The 20,212-nt window shown below is 44.6% G+C and overlaps 1 protein-coding gene across 1 annotated transcript in view; it reads right to left on the reverse strand.

The window, feature by feature from the left end:
* Positions 1–7,397: 7,397 nt before the first annotated feature.
* Positions 7,398–20,212, reverse strand: part of LOC115464629 (zinc finger protein 271-like) — a 72,529-nt gene continuing 59,714 nt past the window's right edge. The window contains exon 6 of the mRNA XM_030194993.1: positions 7,398–10,229. Within this exon, the coding sequence (XP_030050853.1) occupies positions 7,564–10,229 (2,666 nt within the window). The 3' untranslated portion in view covers positions 7,398–7,563. The remainder of the gene's footprint in view (positions 10,230–20,212) is intronic.

Raw genomic sequence — 20,212 nt, forward strand, 5'->3', positions numbered from 1 at the left:
CTTCAGAGCTCGGCGCCCCCCCCCCCCCCCCCCACATGCCAGCCCTAGAGGGAAGCAGTGACAGCAGCTTGGGTGACAGTGGGAGGGAGGAAAACAGTGGCTTGGGTGACAGCAGGTGAGAGGGAGGGAGGTGGGGAAATCCCGAATCAGGACTCCTGATTTTTTTCCAAAACGAATCGATTCAAATTGAGTCATCCAAAATGAATCGAAGAATCAATTTGAATCGTGAATTGGACAGCACTAGTGTTTACCCTATAATAAAGATTGATTTGTATTACTGACTGATCTGCTTTGTCTCCTCGATCAGCAAAAAGGCAGAAGAGTACTGCCAGTTTTTAGATGAGACAAATACAGATCAGAGTCTTTTGAAAAGGGAATTTCAAAGAGCCATAGACAGGAAGCATACAGCTGAAGTAATAAAGGCTGTAAAGAAAGCAGTGAATGCAACTGTAGATCCACAAGACAGCATCTCCCTGTGCTCTCACTCTTCTAAGCATACGTCCAAAACCTCAAGATCCTCCAGGTCACATGCAACAAACCACTCCAACCAATCGACAGCTAGCTCAGCTGCCATTCAGGCATGGGCGATGGCAGAGGCTGCCAAATCTCGCCGTCACCACATTGAACAAAAAACAACCCTGAAGCTAAAATGGGCTGAGATGGAGGTGGAGGCTGCACGCAAAAAGGCTGAGCTGGACATTATGATAGAGGCATTCCAGCAAGAGAAAGAAGTAGCTGCACTTGCGGAAAAGGCCAAGGTCTTCGAAGCTGCTGAGGGTCAGAATGATAGAAAGAATCAACTTAGATACTTCACCTCTGAAGACTCCGAACCAAAACTTATGTGACAGCACATACTCCACCACCTACTAGCAAACTGAAGCAGTTTGAATCAGAAGAGCTCTCAGATCCTGAGGAACCAAATCTATTTTCATCAGAGTCTAATTTACCTGAAAGAAGCAAGCCCAAGGCAAAGCGCGCCATGGAGACAGGTTGCCATCACAGTGATCCACATGCATGTACACATTGATGCACTTCAGCTGGCACTTGTTCCAGAAAAATGCGCTAATGGAGATGCTTCATTTCAACCACAGATTCTGGGCCTTAACACAGGGTGAGGGCAAGACAGACCTGAGCAGTCGCTCTCAAGGAGGATATCGGCGGAACTCCCTTGGCCTAAACAAGAGGAAGCTGGTCAGCCACACTTCTCATCGGGCTCCAGAAGCCAGCCAACCAGCAGTGGTGTCAACTGCTCAATCTGAAACCACAGCAAGAGATGAGCTAGCAGAGTATGCAGCCCACAAAGATCTGGGGAGTGCAGAGCTCACCCAGTTCAATGACCACCCTGAGCGTTATACAAATGGAAATCCAATTTCAAGGATGCCATAGTGAATATGAGGCTTACTCCTAAGCAAGAGATGAATATGATGCTACACAAGCTGGGAAAGGAAATAGCCACATGTGTAGAAGAGTTGAACTCAGACTATCTCGCCGCGTCAAATATAAATAAAGCAAAAGTTTTAGAACCTTTGTATCAGCCTTTCCCTTCGCCATCGCGGTAGGGCACATTAATTCCTGGGTGCGGAGGACAATACGCGGCCTGTGCGAGACTCCCAGCTCCCCTCTAGGGCCAGGCACCACGATATGCATGCAATTCCCTCATTGGTTATGGGATTGTAAAAGGGACGGTGGCCATCTTGGTAGGGCATGGGGTGGCCATCTTGGTCAGTCTGAAGGGCATAGGAGGCATTTTAAAAGGGCCGGCAGCCATCTTGGTTGGGTATAGGGGGCGGCCATCTTTGTCAGCCCATAAGGGCATAGGCACCTCAGGCACAGGCAGCTCCTTGTGACTCTTGGCAAGTCACTTAACCCTTCATTGCCCCATTGAGCCTGCCATGAATGGGAAAGCACGGGATACAAATGTAATAAAAATAAACCCCTATTTGGGAAGCCTTCAGGTAAGAAGTGTGGTCGACCATCCTTGTAAGTCCATAATATTGTGAAGATACCAATATCAGCCCCCTGTACAGGGTGGCCATCTTGGTCAGCCATAAGGGGGATAGATGTATAGCAACCATTTTAGTCTTCCATACTGGAGGGTATATGTGTGGCAGCCACATTGGCCAATAAATGGCAGATTTAAGAAGCTTCTCTAGCAGAGGAGACAAGTTCTACTATAAATGCAAAATAAATAAATAAATAAAATTTTGAGGAAGGCATCACTACATACTATCTTTTAAGTTGTTTAGGTCATTCTCGCGCCTCCCTGATACTTCACCGTCCTGGGCAGGATGGAAGCCGAAAAGAGCTCTGAGAATGGCAGAGGATCCGAACACGAAATGGAGCAGGGAACCGACGCACCTCCTGTTCAGCAAGAGGTAGCCACGACACATGCCGGGAATGAAGACAGTACTTCAGCAACTACTACACGATCAAAGACCCCGGTATGCAAAGGAAAAGGGCAAAAGAAAGGAGCGGTAACAGCGAAGAAGGCTACAACGAAAAACAAAGGATGCCGGAAGAATACCCAGCAATCCTCCCTGAAAGCAACCGAGGCACCAAGCAACGCGAACTACACTTCGGGGCCTACTTCGCCTGGTGTTTGGCCGGACCCTCCACAGTACCAGAGCTGGACGGCAACATCATCGACATGCGCCCAAGGTTGGGGTTACCCGCAACAACATCATTGCTGCGGAGCATGGCCACGGTATGGTCCGACCCCTGGCCTGCCAAGACGCCCTACATCAATGCCAACAAAGCCACCTACTCTCAAAGGCAATCAGCCCGCAGGCAATCCCAATCCAGACTCCAAACGCAACAGCGCAGGAGAGCCGCGAGGCATGCCAGGAAACAACCACTGGAACTATCCGCTGAACTCTGAACCCGCAGGTACGTCCAGCAGCACACTTACACAATGCGATGATAATGTATATATGAACGAGGGGGAGGGGGTGGATTGGATAGAGGATTATAGCGCAGGGAACATGGGGTGGCAAGGCCCTCGAACCGAAAGGGAAGATGACAGTGGGAGTAGGAGCACACCTACAAGTAATATAAAACCCAGAGCAGGAAAGAAAGATAAGAAGAAGAAAAGGAAGGGAAAGAAAAAGAGTAGAAGGAGAGACTCCAGCAGTGAGAGTAGCACCGAGTCCTCTACCTCTTCTTCCTCATCCTCCTCAGAGGAAGAAGAACTGCAGAGGCAAAAGCGTCCGGAGGCAGGCCTCAGAGTCACCCGCCGGTGGCTACCATACCGCGCCTGTGGAGACTAGTGCCCAAATCCACCCGGAAAAAGATAAAGAATAAAAAATTTTTTGACATGTTTCAAATACTAGAAGGTAGGAAGAGGAGTAAGAAAAGAAGCAAGGACAGGAAAGAAAATGCATTTCCTAGGGCAAAGGGGACACCTAGATCCTTATTCAACTGGGTTTGGGCCTTCCTCCGAGTTATAGACGCCGCTGGGCACGCGGACCCCTCACAATATAGCCCTATGCTGGCTTACGCCCATACCATCATGCAGGCATATAGGGACTATGAGGGATACAGATGGTTAAAGTATGATGAGGAATATAGGGACAGAATGGAGGAGGACGACACATTGGGGTGGGGAACAAAAGATGTCGACCTGTGGTTATGCACCATGACCAATAAAGGAATGGTCTTGAACGCGCAGAGCAGGCCCTTTTGGCCGGGGGGGGTTTCAGTAGTGCAGGGAGAGCAGCGAATTCACACGAGCCGATTTGCTGGCGCTACAATAGATCAGCTTGCTCCACGCCAAATTGCAGATTCCGACACGCTTGTGCCACGTGCGGAGCCCCGCATCCCGCCAATAAGTGTGCAAAGAAAGCCCCAGACAGGCCTACTGCCCAGCAACAAACAACCAAGTGTACATAAAGCCACCTCACCCATCAACCTAGACCGCATGCGTCCATGGCTAGTAAAATACCCTCGTAGACAGGACGCCCGTATCATAGAGGAAGGATTTACCTTTGGTTTTAGAATCCCCTATACAGGAGCGCGACACGATCGAACAGTGCGCAACTCCCCCTCAGTGACGCGACTGCACCACGAAGCTAGGGTGCGCATCATTAAGGAAGTAGACCTGGGGAGGGTGGCAGGCCCATTTTCCCATCGTCCATTTGAAAAGTTCATCCTATCCCCGTTAGCAATCATACCCAAGAAGGACCCAGGCAAATACAGGCTAATACATAACCTATCCTACCCGGCAGGCGGTTCCGTGAATGATTTTCTTCCCCCGGAGGCCAGCTCATTGAAATATGCTGTCTCTGACAAAACAAGGGTTCAGGCTCTGCTGTGCTGTCTCTGAGCCCTCTCTGGGCTGGATTCCAGCTCCTGGTTTCACTCTCAGTCCCAATGTGTTGAAGGGGTGGCTGCAGAGAATACTATGCTGCTGCTTAGCTCCTGAGCTCATAGTGATGAGTGCCTGTGCTGGAGCCTCCTCAGGATTTCTTTCTTGTCACCAGGTGAGGGGCAGGGGGCAGAGGTTAGCTGAGCTCCCACAAGTTATTTCGGAGCCAGATTCAATTGGAGCCCTGAGGTCCTCTGACAAACACAAGGAGGATATTTCTCTGCTTGGGAGGGGAGGGGACAGAGAGCCGACAGCTCCCGCTTTGGAGCCAGACTGAGATGAGCAGCAGAGATTAGATACTGAAAAACAAAAGCCTCAGCAGTGCTTACCCTGCTTACCGGGTTGGACCGGCCCTGATGATTCCACTGGCACAGTCCTTATCCAATCGAGGCCTCAACCCGTTCATTTACGCAGATGATGTTACAATCTACATCCCCTTCAGACATGACTTCACAGAAATAACCAATAAAATTAATGATGGCCTGATCATGGACTCCTGGGCAAACTCATTCCAACTGAAACTGAACAAACATACTGCCTCATCCTCTCTTCTCAACATAACAAGTACAAACCCACAACGATAAATACCCCAGGACCAGTGCTTTGTTTGTGCCGGTACGGCATACCAGCACTTTTTTTCTGGGTCCGGGGGCTCACCTGCCCGCTCCCTGCTGTAAAACGTTTCTTTTTTACCCACATACACCCCCAGCCCCACTTGCCCACACCCCCCCCCAGCATGCTCCCTTCCGTTTGCTCCTGGCTGTGTTCCCTGCCTTACAAAACTTTTCTTTTTTACCGAAGTCGCGAACCGGCAGCCTGAAGACTGAAGAAAGCAAATAGCAAGCAGACTCACCTCCTTGCATCGCGTTGCTTCATTTCCCTGCATTCTCAGCACGTCCCACCCTCCTCTGATGTCATTTCCTTTCCTCGAGGGCGGGACGCGCTGAGAATGCAGGGAAACGAAGTTTTGTAAGGCAGGGAACACAGCCAGGAGCAAACGGAAGGGAGCAGGCTGGGGGTGTGTGGGAAAGTGGGGCTGGGTGTGTGTGTGGGGGGGGGGGCAAGTGGGCTGAATGATCTCGGGGGCAGGTGGAGGCTGGGGCGAGTCACTGGACATGGAAGGGAGGGGGAGGATAGGGGCAAAAGAGAATCGCTGGACATGGAGGGGAGGGGAGGGAGGAGAATCATTCTGGACATGGATTGGCTTGGATGGCAGGGCAGGGGAGAGAGGAGAATGGAGAATTGCTGGACATGGATGGGAGGAGAAGGCAGGGAAGAGAGAATTGCTAGACTTGGATAGCAGGGGATAGGAGAGGAGGGCAGGGGAGAGAGGAGAATCGTTGGGCATGGAGGGGATGGGATGGCAGGGGAGAATGGAGAATTGCTGGGCAGGGGAGAGAGGAGAATGGAGAATTGCTGGACATGGATGGAAGGAGAAGGCAGGAAAGAGAGAATTGCTGGACTTGGATAGAAGAGGACAGGAGGGCAGGGCAGGGGAGAGAGGAGACATGCTGGACATGGATGGAGGGGAGGGAAGGTAGGAAGGAGATGCACATGGATGGGATGGCAAGGGAGGAAGGAGAAATGCTGGAAATGGATGGAGAGCAGAGCAGAGCAGGAGATAGGGGAGAATTGCTGGACATGGAAGAAGAAAGGAGGAAAGTAAAGAAATAAATGGAAAGGAAGCCCTGGAAATGGAGTTAAGAGAACAGATAGAGTGCAGCAGAATCACTTGGACCAGTTTGGATAGAAAACAGTCACCAGACAACAAAGGTAGAAAAAAATCATTTTATTTTAATTTTAGTGTTTGGAATTTGTCCAATTTGAGAATTTACATCTGCTGTCTTATTTTGCAATGGGTATACTGGAGCTGTAACATCTTACAGAAATGATTTATAATGAAAAAAAATCACGTTATTGTTTTTCTCCTATACTAGTATATTTTCAATGATGTCTGTTTATATGCGCCATGGCTGGTATAAGGGGTGTGTCTAATGTGGGTGTGGTTATCATAGGGGTGGGGCCATGTGGTGACCCCGCCCATAATGAGTACCGGCACCTTTTTTTCTACAAAAAAAGCACTGCCCAGGACACACTCTCCCTATCTCAGACAGCTTGAAAATACTTGGCGTCACACTTGACCGTAACCTTACTCTCGAGAGCCAAGTAAACTCTGTAATAAAGAAAATGTTCTATTCAATGTGGAAGCTCAAACGATTAAAACCTTTCTTCCCAAGGGAAACCTTTTGAAACGTAATTCAATCAATGGTCCTAAGTCATGCAGATTATTGCAATGGAATCTACGCGGGATGCAAATAACAACTAACAAAAAAACTCCAGACCACCCAAAATACAGCAGCCAGGTTGATATTCAGCAAAACACGCTTTGAAAGTGCCAAACCCCTTCAAGAAAAGCTGCATTGGCTCCCAATCAAAGAACGGATCATCTTCAAAATCTGCACTTTACTCCACAAAATTATAGACCTTATAGATCTACCAATAAGAAACAGAGTCGGATCGTCAAGATCATACCTAAACCTACACTACCCAAATTGCAAAGGACTGAAATACAAAACAACTTACGCATCCAGCTTCAACTACATAAGCGCACAACTATGGAATGGCCTCCCAAAAGCTGCAAAAACAATCCATGACCACCTGAACTTCAGGAAATCACTAAAAACCAACCTCTTCAAAAAGGCCTACCCCAACGATCCTACATAAACCTCTTCACCCAGAAACAGAGCATGCCTAATGATCGTACTGGACAACACACAATCTTCATCCCTTCCGACCCTCCACATATATCTCATTCGATCACTATACAGCCTTGTATTTGCTATCAACTGACTGGGCAAACACCTTGACGGTACTATGTAAGCCACATTGAGCCTGCAAATAGGTGGGAACATGTGGGATACAAATGCAACAAACAAATAAATAAATGTATATGGTTTGATTCCTGCGTGGATTCTCTGGTGGATTGTGAGATAACGTTCTTGATTGAAGCTTTTACCACACTCAGTACATGTATATGATTTGATTCCTGTGTGGATTCTCTGGTGCATTGTAAGGGCTTGTTTTATTTGGAAGCTTTTATCACACTCGGTACATGCATATGGTTTGATTCCTGAGTGGATTCTCTGGTGGATTGTGAGACTAATTTTCACAATGAAGCTTTTACCACACTCATTACATGTCTATGCTGTGATTCCTGTGTGGATTCTCTGGTGGATTGTGAAGCTTCTTTTAAAGTTGAAACTTTTACCACACTCAGTACATGTGTATGGTTTGATTCTTGTGTGGATTCTCTGGTGGATTGTGAGGCTTCTTTTAATTGTAAAACTTTTACCACATTCAGTACATGAATACGGTTTGATTCCTGTGTGAATTCTCTGGTGAACTCCGAGATCACTTTTTTGAATGAAGCTTTTACCACACTCGGTACATGTATATGGTTTGATTCCTGTGTGGATTCTCTGGTGCATTATGAGTTTATTTTTCTCAGTGAAGCTTTTACTACATTCAGTACATGGATATGGTTTGATTCTTGAGTGGATTCGCTGGTGGTTTGTGAGATAACGTTCTTGATTGAAGCTTTTACCACACTCAGTACATATATACAGTTTGGTTCCTGTGTGGTTTCTCTGGTGGTTTCTGAGATAACGTTTTTGACTGAAACTTTTATCACACTCAGTACATTTATATGGTGTGATTCCTGAGTGGATTATCTGGTGGATTGTGAGGTTTCTTTTAATGTTGAAACTTTTACCACACTCAGTACATGTATATGGTGCGATTCCTGTGTGGATTATCTGGTGGATTGTGAGGCTTCTTTTAATTATGAAACTTTTACCACACTCAGTACATGTGTATGGTTTGATTCCTGTGTGGATTCTCTGATGCATTATGAGTTTGTTTTTCTCAGTGAAGCTTTTACTACACTCAGTACATGTATATGGTTTGATTCCTGAGTGGATTTTCTGGTGGTTTGTGAGATAACGTTTTTGACTGAAGCTTTTACTACACTCAGTACATGTCCATGGTTTGATTCCTGTGTGGATTGTCTGGTGAACTCTGAGATCACTTTTTTGAATGAAGCTTTTACCACACTCAGTACAGGTATATGGTTTGATTCCCGTGTGGATTCTCTGGTGCATTATGAGTTTATTTTTCTCAGTGAAGCTTTTACCACACTCAGTACATATATACGGTTTGATTCCCGAGTGGATTCTCTGGTGCATTATGAGTTTATTTTTCTCAGTGAAGCTTTTACCACACTCAGTACATATATACGGTTTGATTCCCGAGTGGATTCTCTGGTGGTTTGTGAGATGATGTTTTTGACTAAAACTTTTACCACACTCAGTACATATATATGGTTTGATTCCCGTGTGATTTTTCTGGTGGTTTCTGAGATAACGTTTTTGCCTGAAGCTTTTATCACACTCAGTGCATGTATATGGTGTGATTCCTGTGTGGATTATCTGGTGGATGGTGAGGTTTCTTTTAATTTTGAAACTTTTACCACACTCAGTACATGTCCATGGTTTGATTCTTGTGTGGATTGTCTGGTGAACTCTGAGATCACTTTTTTGAATGAAGCTTTTACCACACTCAGTACAGGTATATGGTTTGATTCCTGAGTGGATTCTCTGGTGGTTTGTGAGATGATGTTTTTGACTGAAGCTTTTATCACACTCAGTACATTTGTATGGTTTGACTCCTGTGTGGATTATCTGGTGGATTGTGAGGCTTCTTTTAATTGTGAAACTTTTACCACACTCAGTACATGTATATGGTTTGATTCCTGAGTGGATTCTCTGGTGGTTTGCGAGATAATGTTTTTGACTGAAGCTTTTATCACACTCAGTACATTTATGTGCTTTTATTTCGCTATGGATTTTCTGGTGATTGATGGAGTGAATTTTTTGGCTGAAGCTTTTACAACACTTACTACATGGTTTGACTCCTGCGTGGATTCTTTGGTAGACTGTGGGTTTATTTTTCTTACTGAAGTTTTTACCACATTCAATATGTGGAATATTTTGTCCTTGTGTCTGGATTTTCATGTATTCTAAATGGTCTTTGTTCATACTGAAGTATTTTTCACATTCAGTAGATAGGAATGATCTTTCAAGCGCTTGAAGATTTTGGTATTTTGCGAATGCTGTCCTTTGGAGGAAGCTTTTTCTACAGTTATTAGTTGAAAACTGTCTTTTTTCCGAGTCAAATTTTGCTTCCTGGTTGAAACTTATATCAAAACCAGGACGTGAATATGATCTCTCATTATAGCTTCTGTTGTATTTTGTGAGGTTTGCTTTATTAGGAACATTTTTCACATATTCTGTACTTGTAAACATTCTTCTTTCTTTACTAATTTTCTGGAGGTGCGTTAGTTTTTCCTTCCTACTGAAACCTTTCCCACACTCTGAACACCTAAAAGGTCTCTGTCCTGTTTGTCTGTTTTGTGGTTCCTGTAGTTCTTGACTGAAGCCTTTCCCACAGTTTGTACATGTAGATGGTCTCCCTTCAGTGTCAGATCCCTGCTGTGGTTTTAATGTTACAAAATCCCTGAAGAATAGCTCACACATGTCACAAATACATCTTTGTTCTGTTGTCCTGTTTTTCTGCTCTTCCCATGTATGTGTGACATGACTGCCACTTTGCTCACACAGAGTTGTGTCGCCTGTTGAATTTCTTTGCTTTTTCTCTGAGATACATTGGTTCTTCCACTTTGTTCCCCAGTCAGGACAGGAAGATGTATTCTCATTGTCTCTTTTCAATAACATTATTTTCCTCTTGAGATTCTCACTCAGCACCCAGTGATGTGGCTCTGCAGTATTGTTCCTGGGATTATTGTTTTCTTAAATAATAAAAAAAGTAAATATTGGGCATTAATGTAGGAAGAAGACAATTAAATGAGCTTGGTAATACAATAATTATTTTTCTTGTATTTTTACTGTTTTCCTGAATGGTATGTGAAGTATTCATAAACATCCTGACATGAGATTATTTAGCAACATAGAGGATGATATTAAACAAAGCTATGCTCTTAAAAGTTAGGTTGTTATATTTATCCACTATTTTCTGCCACACTAAAAGCCTAAGGAGGTTATTTTAGAAGGACTGTGTGGCTTTTTACATGTAGAACTAGCATTTTTTACACATGTAAACGACAACGGCTCACAGTGATTTAGGAAGCTACATGTTTGAAAGCCGCGGCATACATTTTCAAGGAGGTAGGATGGGGTTGTATTTTGGGTGGGCCAGAAATGTATGTGTCTATTTTCAATTTTACAATGGAGATATACAAGGCTATTTTTTAAAAAATCTAGAGGCTCTGCTTACCAAGGTGCACTAGCGTTTTTAGCGTGCGCTAACCGTGTAGACGCCCTTAGGAATATTATGGACGTCTACACGGTTAGCGCAGCTTAGTAAACAGGGCCCTAGATGTTGGCATTTACACCTGCTCCAAGGTATGTAAAATCTGTGACCCAAAAACAGCAAAAGGACACACCAAGCTGGCATATTTTATATCAAATTACTAGCTGTTCAGCCCGTAAAAACGGGCTAGTATAGGAAGGGGGGGGGGTTGAAAGGCCCCACACCCCGCCGCCGAGTTCGCCACTGCCACTCCCCCTCCGAGTTGCCCATCCCCGGAGCCGTCGCCACCCACCTTCCACCTGGTCGGGGCCTTGCTCCGCTATTGAAACAGCGAGGGCACGCAGCACACAGCTCTGCTGAGCTGCCGTGGCGGCCTTCTTCTTCTCTGCCTGTGTCCCGCCCTCATGTGACGTAACGTCGTCGAGGGCGGGACACAGGCAGAGAAGAAGAAGGAAGGCTGACAACGGCAGCTCAGCAGAGCTGTGTGCTGCGTGCCCTCGCTGTTTCAATAGCGGAGCGAGGGCCTGACCGGGTGGAAGGTGGGTGGCGGCGGCGACTCCAGGTGGGGGGAGCGTTAGCGACGGCGGTGTCCCTCGCAAATGTGCAGTAGAGACCCTCTCTGTTCCGCCCCCATCATCACGTATTGACGCGGGGGCGGGGCAGAGAGGGTCTCTACTGCGCATTTGCGAGTGAGTACGACACTCGCCATTTATATATATTGATATCATATGCTCTACATGTATCTCAGAGGGGGAGAGGAAGACACCTTAACGTTGACAGTGAGTAAAATATTTTCACTTTGCACCATTGTTGGATTGTTGTTTTAATCAAGTACTGACAATGAATGTAACTACGCTGCAACCAAGACTGCATCAGATGTAACTGCCTATTTATGGCTGGTATTGTGGTAAACTGCCAACTGCCTGATTTGATCATGAAGGAGTATAACTTCTACAGCGTGGAAAGTGCGGGTCTTTATTTTTTTTTATACTTTCTTTATTAATTTTGACAATATAACAAAAACATCAGAGACCACAAGGTCTAAATAACCTCAGTTGCTATAACAATGCTCAACTTAACAGTGCTTTAAAGTCAATAGCTTTATCTTTTCTTAAACCCCCATACAACTCAACCCATCCTCCCTCCCTACCCGTCCCTGCTGATAGCCAAATTACCTCCCTTTTCTGTTCATATGGCTCCCAGATTTTCTGAAATACTGTGAGTAAGCCCTTCCTCATAGCTGTCAATTTAGACGTCTGATAGATGTGTTTGACCTTGTACCCCACTCTTTGCATAGAGGGCATCTCCACTGCTTTCCACGCTCTAGCCAGTTGCATTTTGGCCACAGCAAAAATATGAATTGCTAATTTATGTTCCTGAACCCAGTTTTGTTTGGGCCGTGCGTGAAGTAAGCAGTATTCTACCTTCCACGTATATCCTGCAAGTGCGGGTCTTTATCTGTCATCAATATTTCAACTCCGCAATCAGCGTTTAAAGTTATACCCAGGGATGCCCACTATCTCCACTTTTATTTGCTATAGCAATTGAACCATTTGCACGAGCAATTAGGGAAGCGCACAACAAACCCCACATGTGAGAATATCAGCCTGCTTGTCCTCGGAGAAAGAGTAGTTACTTACCTGTAGCAGGTGTTCTCCGAGGACAGCAGGCTGCATATTCTCACAAACCCTCCCACCTCCCCTTTTTTTTTTAATATATATTTTATTAAAGATTTCTCAAATACAAAATAACCAACATTCGGCTGCTCAGTAACATATTTCTTTTACATCAAGCTTATTTAACTCCAACTTTAACCTTCCCTCCCTACCCCGGTGGTGTGTTTGGCTGCTCTTTATACTGTTCATAAAGTGTCCATATTTTGTTGAAAACCTGCATGGACCCTCTTCGCATAGCTGTCAACTTTGACATTTGGTATAGGTGTTCAACTTTCCCAGTTGCTATTTGTAGTGTTGGTGGTTGCACCTGCTTCCATGCCCGAGCCAGTCCAAGTCTTGCCGCCACAAAATATTGAGTCGCCAGTCTATGTTGCCAGCCGGATATCGCAGCTGGCTTAAAATGCAGTAGGCAATGTTCTGCCTTCCATGGGTATTTTCTTTGTAGAACTTTATCAACCAGCTGCAATATCTCTTTCCAGTATTCTTTTATTTTCCCACAGGACCACCAAATGTGGAAGAATGTGCCTCTTTGGCCACACTCCCGCCAACATTGTCCTGATATTTCGGGGAACATCTTTTGTAGTCGGTCTGGTGTATAATACCACCCATAAAACATCTTAAAACCATTTTCATTCACCATTTGTGCTATGGATGGCTTAAGTAAATATTTATAATTACTCTTCCAAACTATTGTGGGATAAGTAGTCTGTAGTATCTCTTCCCATCTCTTTTGATATAGTACCTGAGGATCTGTCCGTCCCAGCAAAGCCAAGTATATACGGGTTATCCCTCCTTTGCCTCCTCCTTTAGTGATCGCAAGTTCTAAATCTGTTTCAGCTAGGTCTAATTCATCCTGCGCTTTCTTCTTAAGGAAGCTACGCAGGTTGCAATACTCCCACCTCCCCTTTGGAGTTGTATTTCTTCATCTTTTGGATTCAACTGAGGAGCGTGTCCGCGCGGCGAGCGGGAAGACGTGCGCGCGCATGCCATGTTTGCTGATGACATTTTATTTTATGTTAGGAGCCCCAAAGACACACTGCCCAGTTTGTGTAAAGAACTTCAGGGTTTGGGGGCGATATCTGGCTTTAAGGTAAACTACGATAAGTCAGAAATTATGGGGATAACGATATCTGATCAGGAAACAGATTGTCTGCTCCATCCCTTCTTATTTAAAAAAAAGCGAGTGGAGAGGGAGTCACGTGACGCTATGTACCGGAGCGGTCGATGCTAGACTAGCTCCAGGTACCTCCTTGTAATTCCCATCGAATTAACTCCAGAAACAAGGCGGTGTGAACCACAATTGCTAGCGGAAAGCTGACGCATTAAGATTCTGCGGCCGAAAGAGAAATTGATAGCAGGTATGACGGCTAAATCGCTAAAAAAAGACAGAGACAAGAGTAAAGCGCTGGAAGACAAAATGGCGGCCCCAGCGAGCCCGCCAACCTCTGCAGTCGGGTCGGTGTGGGCAGCAGAGATTGTGGGAGAGGTGACGACCGCGATGGAGGCGATCCTAGATAAAAAATTGGAAGGCTTGAATCAAAACTGGAGGGATTACAAAATCATATGGCGCAATTGAGCCAAGACCTGGTAGCGCACCAACAACGCACGGGGGCCCTGGAAGATCGTACGGGAGTTGTAGAAGAAAAATATGCTAAACTTCAAAAGCTGGTAGAAGACCAAGCTGAGAAACTCGAGGATCTAGAAAACAGATCCCGACGTAATAACTTGCGTTTCGTGGGGCTCCCCGAAGAAATCAGCGACAAAGAACTACGTACTTTTCTTGAAACATGGCTGATGAAAGAACTAAAATTGAGCACAGAGCTGGGCCCGTTGCAAATTGAAAGAGCACATCGCATGGGGATGCAGAGAGCGGGTGACGCCAGACCCAGAATAGTTATCTGCCGTTTCCTGAATTTTGTTCAAAAAACAGCGATATTGCAAGCTATGAGAGGAGGTACGGCTCTTAAATATAACAACCAAAAAATCCTTTGCTTCCAGGATTACTCGGCGGCAGTTGCGGCGAAGAGAAGGAGCTTTTCACCAATTTGCTCCCAATTAATTCAACATAAGGTTAAATTTACCTTGCTGTACCCGGCGAAACTACGGGTAACCCATCAGTCTGCAACGAAAACCTATGAAACAACACAAGCAGCACAAGACTTTGTAAAACAACTGCTGCAGACGAGAGATGAATAAGGTAACGAAAAGCACATGTTGTAACTGAAAGTTATTCAAGTAAAGAATTGCTTCTTTTGGCGGCAAGTGGCGGACAATTACAATGCGCAGAATAACTTAAGTAAGTTTAGAAGTATGGTCTGCTGATGACTCCTGGACAAAAGAGGAGCATTGGGATACGAATTAAAAGACAATGGAGAAACTAATTGGAGCTTCATAGAAGTAATGTTTGTAACTATATTGGGAGGTTGGCAAGTCTGAAATATAGAAGTTGACATATTAGTGAGAATGATCAGCAGGCTTCGGAGAAATAGATTGGAGAGAAGCAGGAGAGAAAAGAACTGCTATAAGAGGACTAAAGAGATCAGGAATTAAATTCTCCAGCTTTGCAGAGTTTTTACAGAACAAATGGTTTAATTATCAGATCGGTTGATTGACCCAACACCAGGGAGGTGAAATACAGTCTGTTAAAATTGGGAGCCAAGCCTATGGATGAAGACATGATGATATGCGGAAGAGAGTTGAGATAAATGTTTTTGTTCTATAGACTTCTGCTATTCATTGAAGGTTAACAGAACTGAGAGCATAATCTAAGAATGTTTGAAATAGTAAAATTGTTGGACAGTTATAGGAAGTTGTAGAAGGTTCACACGATTTGAGCATCATTGCGGGATAATATATGGGAAAGCTGTAAACTTTAAATCTGGGGAACAGGGAGTTAAAGGGAATATAGAGGCTCTTACATGTAAAATGAGAGTACAAATTAAACCGGTTTACGGAGCGGGGAATAGCAAGGGGGGGGGGGGGTCAAACGTGACTAAATTCCTTGGGGGGAATTAGCAGGGATAATAAAAGGGGATGGGGAGGGGGATCTGGGAGGAGAAGGGGAGTTTTAAGGGAAGGGGATTCAGATTTTCATAGGAAGGAAAACTCAAAGAGTAAATATGAACACTACAGAGGTAAAGAGGAATTGGAACACACTAACCTACAGCACACAGAGGTAACTGAGAGGGGTCATGGGCTGGGGTGGCCTCTTTCAGAAGATAAAAGGTTTCAATGGCAAATAGGATGCTTTTATGTTCCTTAAATGATAAAAATTGTAACATGGAATGTGGGTGGTATTAATTCACCCATCAAAAGATCAAAAATTTTGAAATATCTGCAAAGAATTCAAGCTGACATAGCTCTTTTACAAGAAACACATCTCTCGGATAAAGAACATGAAAAGCTGGCTAGGTGGTGGGTAGGAAAGTGTGTAGCCGCACCAGCTAAAGGGAAAAAGGGAGGAGTGGCTATTCTAATCAGGAAAGGGCTGGTGACAGAATTGAGTGATGTGACTAAAGATCAAGAGGGGCGATATGTTTTTGGCAAGGCGATAATAGCAAGACAGCAGGTACTACTAGGCAGCATATATGCTCCCAACCACTTTGAGGCTCAATTTTACAGAAGTTTGATGGACATACTTACTGCAGTAGACTCCATCCCATTAATCCTAGGAGGGGACTTTAACATGGTGTGTGACCCAGAACTGGATAAATCTCAACCCCCACCCACGCTAAAACACTGGCCCTCGAGAGGGCTGCCCAATCTTTGCACTGTATTGGACCTGTTAGATGTATGGAGAGTGTTACATCCGCAAGATAGGGACTATACTCATTTATCAAGGGCGCATAATACCCAATCGAGGATAGATTACATACTGATGTCTCGATCACTGTTGGGAGGGGTTAGAGAGTCGAGAATAGGACCCTACGCTATTTCAGACCACGCAGAAGTATGGGTGAAGTGGCAACCAATGGGGATGGAAGAGAAAATGAGATGGTGGTCCTTTCCGAGCTATTTAGTCAAAGATATAGGCTTTAAGGAGGGATTGTTGGCTAAATGGGATGAATATAAAGCTACTAATGAAAACTCAGTTGAGAGTGCCTCCTCTTATTGGGAAGCAGCCAAGGCTGTCATGAGAGGAGAAATGATCAGCTATGTCAGCCATTTTAAAAAAGCGAGGGACAAAGAAATTTTGAGATTAGAGGCCCAGATTCGTACGTTAAGGAAAAGATTTGGTGAAACTCCAAACGTTCATACTAGAAAGGAGCTCCTAGGGGCACAGGTGATGCTGAATACGCTGATCCATGAGCGTGAGGTGAAATCACAAACCTACTATAAATTTCAATTATACAAATTTGGGGGTAAAGGTGGGAAGATGATGGCGCGACTTATAGCTCAGAAACAGGCTACCCGTATAGTAGCAGCTTTGAAAGATCAGACAGGTAAACTGTGCCATTCGGACGTGGAAATCCGAGATATTTTCCAAAACTTCTATCAGCAATTATATGCGGAAGGGGATAGTTCAGGCCTTGACAGTACTTTATATTTGGACAATCTGGATTCTCCAAGTCTGACGGATGGGGAGAAAGACCAGCTCAATGCACCTATATCTAGTGATGAGGTGGGATGGGCCATTGGAAGTAGTCAATCAGGGAAAACTCCTGGACCGGATGGTTTGAAGATAGAGTTTTATAAATTGATGGGAGAGACCATTCTGCCACCAATGGTGGAAGCATATAATGAATGGGTGGAGAAGGGGTCATTGCCAGACCAACTGAATATAGCTCGTATCATATTAATCCCGAAACCCAAGAGGGATGTGACTTTACCTGAATCTTATAGACCCATATCATTATTAAACTGTGAAGTTAAAATTTTTGCAAAGATACTGGCAAACAGAATGGGTCGGGTGTTGCCAAGACTGGTGCACGAAGCACAGGTGGGTTTTGTTAAAGGCCGAGCGGTATCTAAGAATCTCAGGCGGATTCTAATCTCTTTGGAACAGATTGGTAAGGCAAATAGATCAGCACTCATAGTAAGCTTTGATGCGGAAAAGGCCTTTGATCGTGTGAAATGGGAGTTTTTGTTCACAGTAATGGGAAAATATGGATTTGACGGATGGTTTTTGGGAGCGGTTAAATCTCTTTACACCTCACCAAAAGCGAGAGTGATGGTGAATGGTAATTGTTCAGAAAATGTGAGGATACAGAGAGGAACTCGTCAAGGTTGCCCCTTGTCACCGTTATTGTTTGCATTGTATTTGGACCCATTGATAAGAGAGGTATATTCTAATGCAGAAATTCATGGTGTAACCTTGGGTACTGTAAAATTCAAATTGGCGGCCTTTGCTGATGACTTGTTAGTTGTGATCATGAGACCGGAGACATCGTTACCAGCTCTATTAGAAGCATTTCAAGAATTTGGGGACTTCTCCGGTCTTAAGTTAAATCTGGAAAAGTCAGAGGCACTGGCTGCTGATGAAGAGATGAATAGAAACTGGCCAGGGATATTCCCGTTGCGGTGGGCAAGGGGGCACTTCCGCTATTTAGGAATCTTGCTATCAACGAAGACTAGGGACCTTTATAAACTTAATATAAAACAACTTTTGGCTCAAACTAAACAACAGCTGGAAAAATGGGAAACCTTGCCACTTTCTTTGATAGGTCGTTTGGGGCTTATACGTATGGTAATTCTTCCTCGCTGGCTATACGTCATGCAAACCCTTCCCCTTAGGCTGTTGAACAAAGATCTGAAGACGTTCTACAGACTGGTAATGAGATTTTGCTGGGCGAATAAAAAGGCGAAAATGAAATTCCAGCTGCTATGGGGGGGCTGGTCACAGGGGGGACTAGGCTTGCCTAACATGAAACTATATAATATGGCATGTTTATTGAGACATATTAGAGATTGGCTTTTTGAATCGAATAGTTACACCCCCCTAGAGATGGAAGAGGCATACTATGCTCCATATCGTTTGGTGTCATTGTTGCAAGTGGAGAGATCTTTGATCCCTAAATATCTAAGTCGAAGTTTGTTGTTGATGCCGCTACGTGAGGCGTGGCAGTTTCTGGGAAAATGTCTGGAAGTGGATACTGAACTCACGGAATTAATGACCATTCGGGGGAACCCTAAATTTGTGTCAGGCTTGGAGAATCCAGCATTTAAAAGATGGGAGGAAAGAGGAATAATGTATTTGGAAGACATAATGGGAGCGGAGGGGCAGATAAAATCGCGAGAACAAATACTGGGTAATGAGCCGATGCAATGGGGGGACACTTTTGCTTATTGCCAGCTGAAACATTTTATACATTCTTTAGATGGGGAGAAATTGAGACAAAAATCAGGGTCCAAGTTGAAAGAATTCTTTGAGGAAATTTCGGACACTGAACCATCAGTCTCTGAAGTGTATAAGGCATTAGGATCGGTGGGGATGAATAAAAACTTGAAAATAGTTAAAGAAAGGTGGGAGAAAGATTTGGGAATAGCCCTCCCCAACTGGGACATTAACAGACAAGTGAAGGGTATTGCAAACTTAGTAAGTGGAGCCCAATATCGGGAATGTGCATTTCGGGTACTTCATAGAGCCTACTTCACACAAGTCCAACTAGCAAAATGTGGGGGAACACAAAATGCAATATGCTTAAGATGTAAAATCACAGAAAACTCATTCTATCATGCATTTTGGAGCTGTGAAGTCATACAGAGCTTCTGGTCTAGAGTGGCCAACTATCTGTCAAACCTGCTGTCTTGTGAAATAATAGGAACCCCCTCACAAATGTTGCTGGATATCTATGGGTCATTTAGAGGGAATACCTCAGAGGAAACGCTATTTTTTCGTAAGGGATGTCTTCTGGCAAAGAAATGCATACTCCAAAATTGGACCTCGGAGGCTGTACCAGAATTTTGGCACTGGCGGAATATGGTGCATCAGCTTCTGATGTGGGAGGCAAGAGAAGCCAGGGGATCCCCAAAACGAAAGAATCAGTTTTTGAAGATCTGGGGAAAATATATAGATACCCTATCAGCTAAGGGTAAGAGTTTTGTGCTTAATGTGCTGTAGACACTATATTGAAGTTGTGAGTGGGAAAGTTCCTCTTTAAGATGATTGTGAGTTTTCCGGGGGGAGGGAGAATAATAGGAGGGTTAACAGAAAGGGGGGGGAGGTTAGGGAGTAGGGGGAAACAGGGAAAGGGAGGGGGGATTGGGGAAAAGGAATACAAAGTGAAAACAGTAGGACCAATTTGTTTGCTGGTTGTTTAGAAGGGAATTATATGACTGATTGTACATATTGAATATTTGATGTTGACACAATGTACACTGTTTTCAATAAAAACCGTTGAAATATAAAAAAAGCGAGTGGAAGTTTTAAGTATTTAGGCATTCAGCTACCTAGAGACCTTTCTCAATTGTATATAATGAACTATGTACCTTTGATGAGAGAGGTAAGGGCGGATATGAGCAGGTGGAAGAATGGGTGGTTGTCCTGGTGGGGGAAAATAGCAGTGATTAAAATGAATATTATGGCAGTGGTGCGCATACCCCTGTTGGTATCGGATGCTCGATTGAGAGAATGTGCATACCGATGTATCCATAGGGGGTATGTGACAGCGACTCAATTAGCACACATGGGAGGGAACCGTAGCCCAAATTGTCTCAAGTGTGGAAAGAGTCCAGGTACGTTGCTACATATGTTTTGGAGCTGTCCTGCATTGCAAAGATTTTGGACTCAGGTTCGAGGCTTTTGGGAAGGGCAACTTGGAATTAAGATTCTGGGAACTGTTGAACA

The sequence above is a fragment of the Microcaecilia unicolor genome, chromosome 1 (assembly GCF_901765095.1).
Source record: "Microcaecilia unicolor chromosome 1, aMicUni1.1, whole genome shotgun sequence".
Classification (NCBI taxonomy): Eukaryota; Metazoa; Chordata; class Amphibia; order Gymnophiona; family Siphonopidae; genus Microcaecilia; species Microcaecilia unicolor.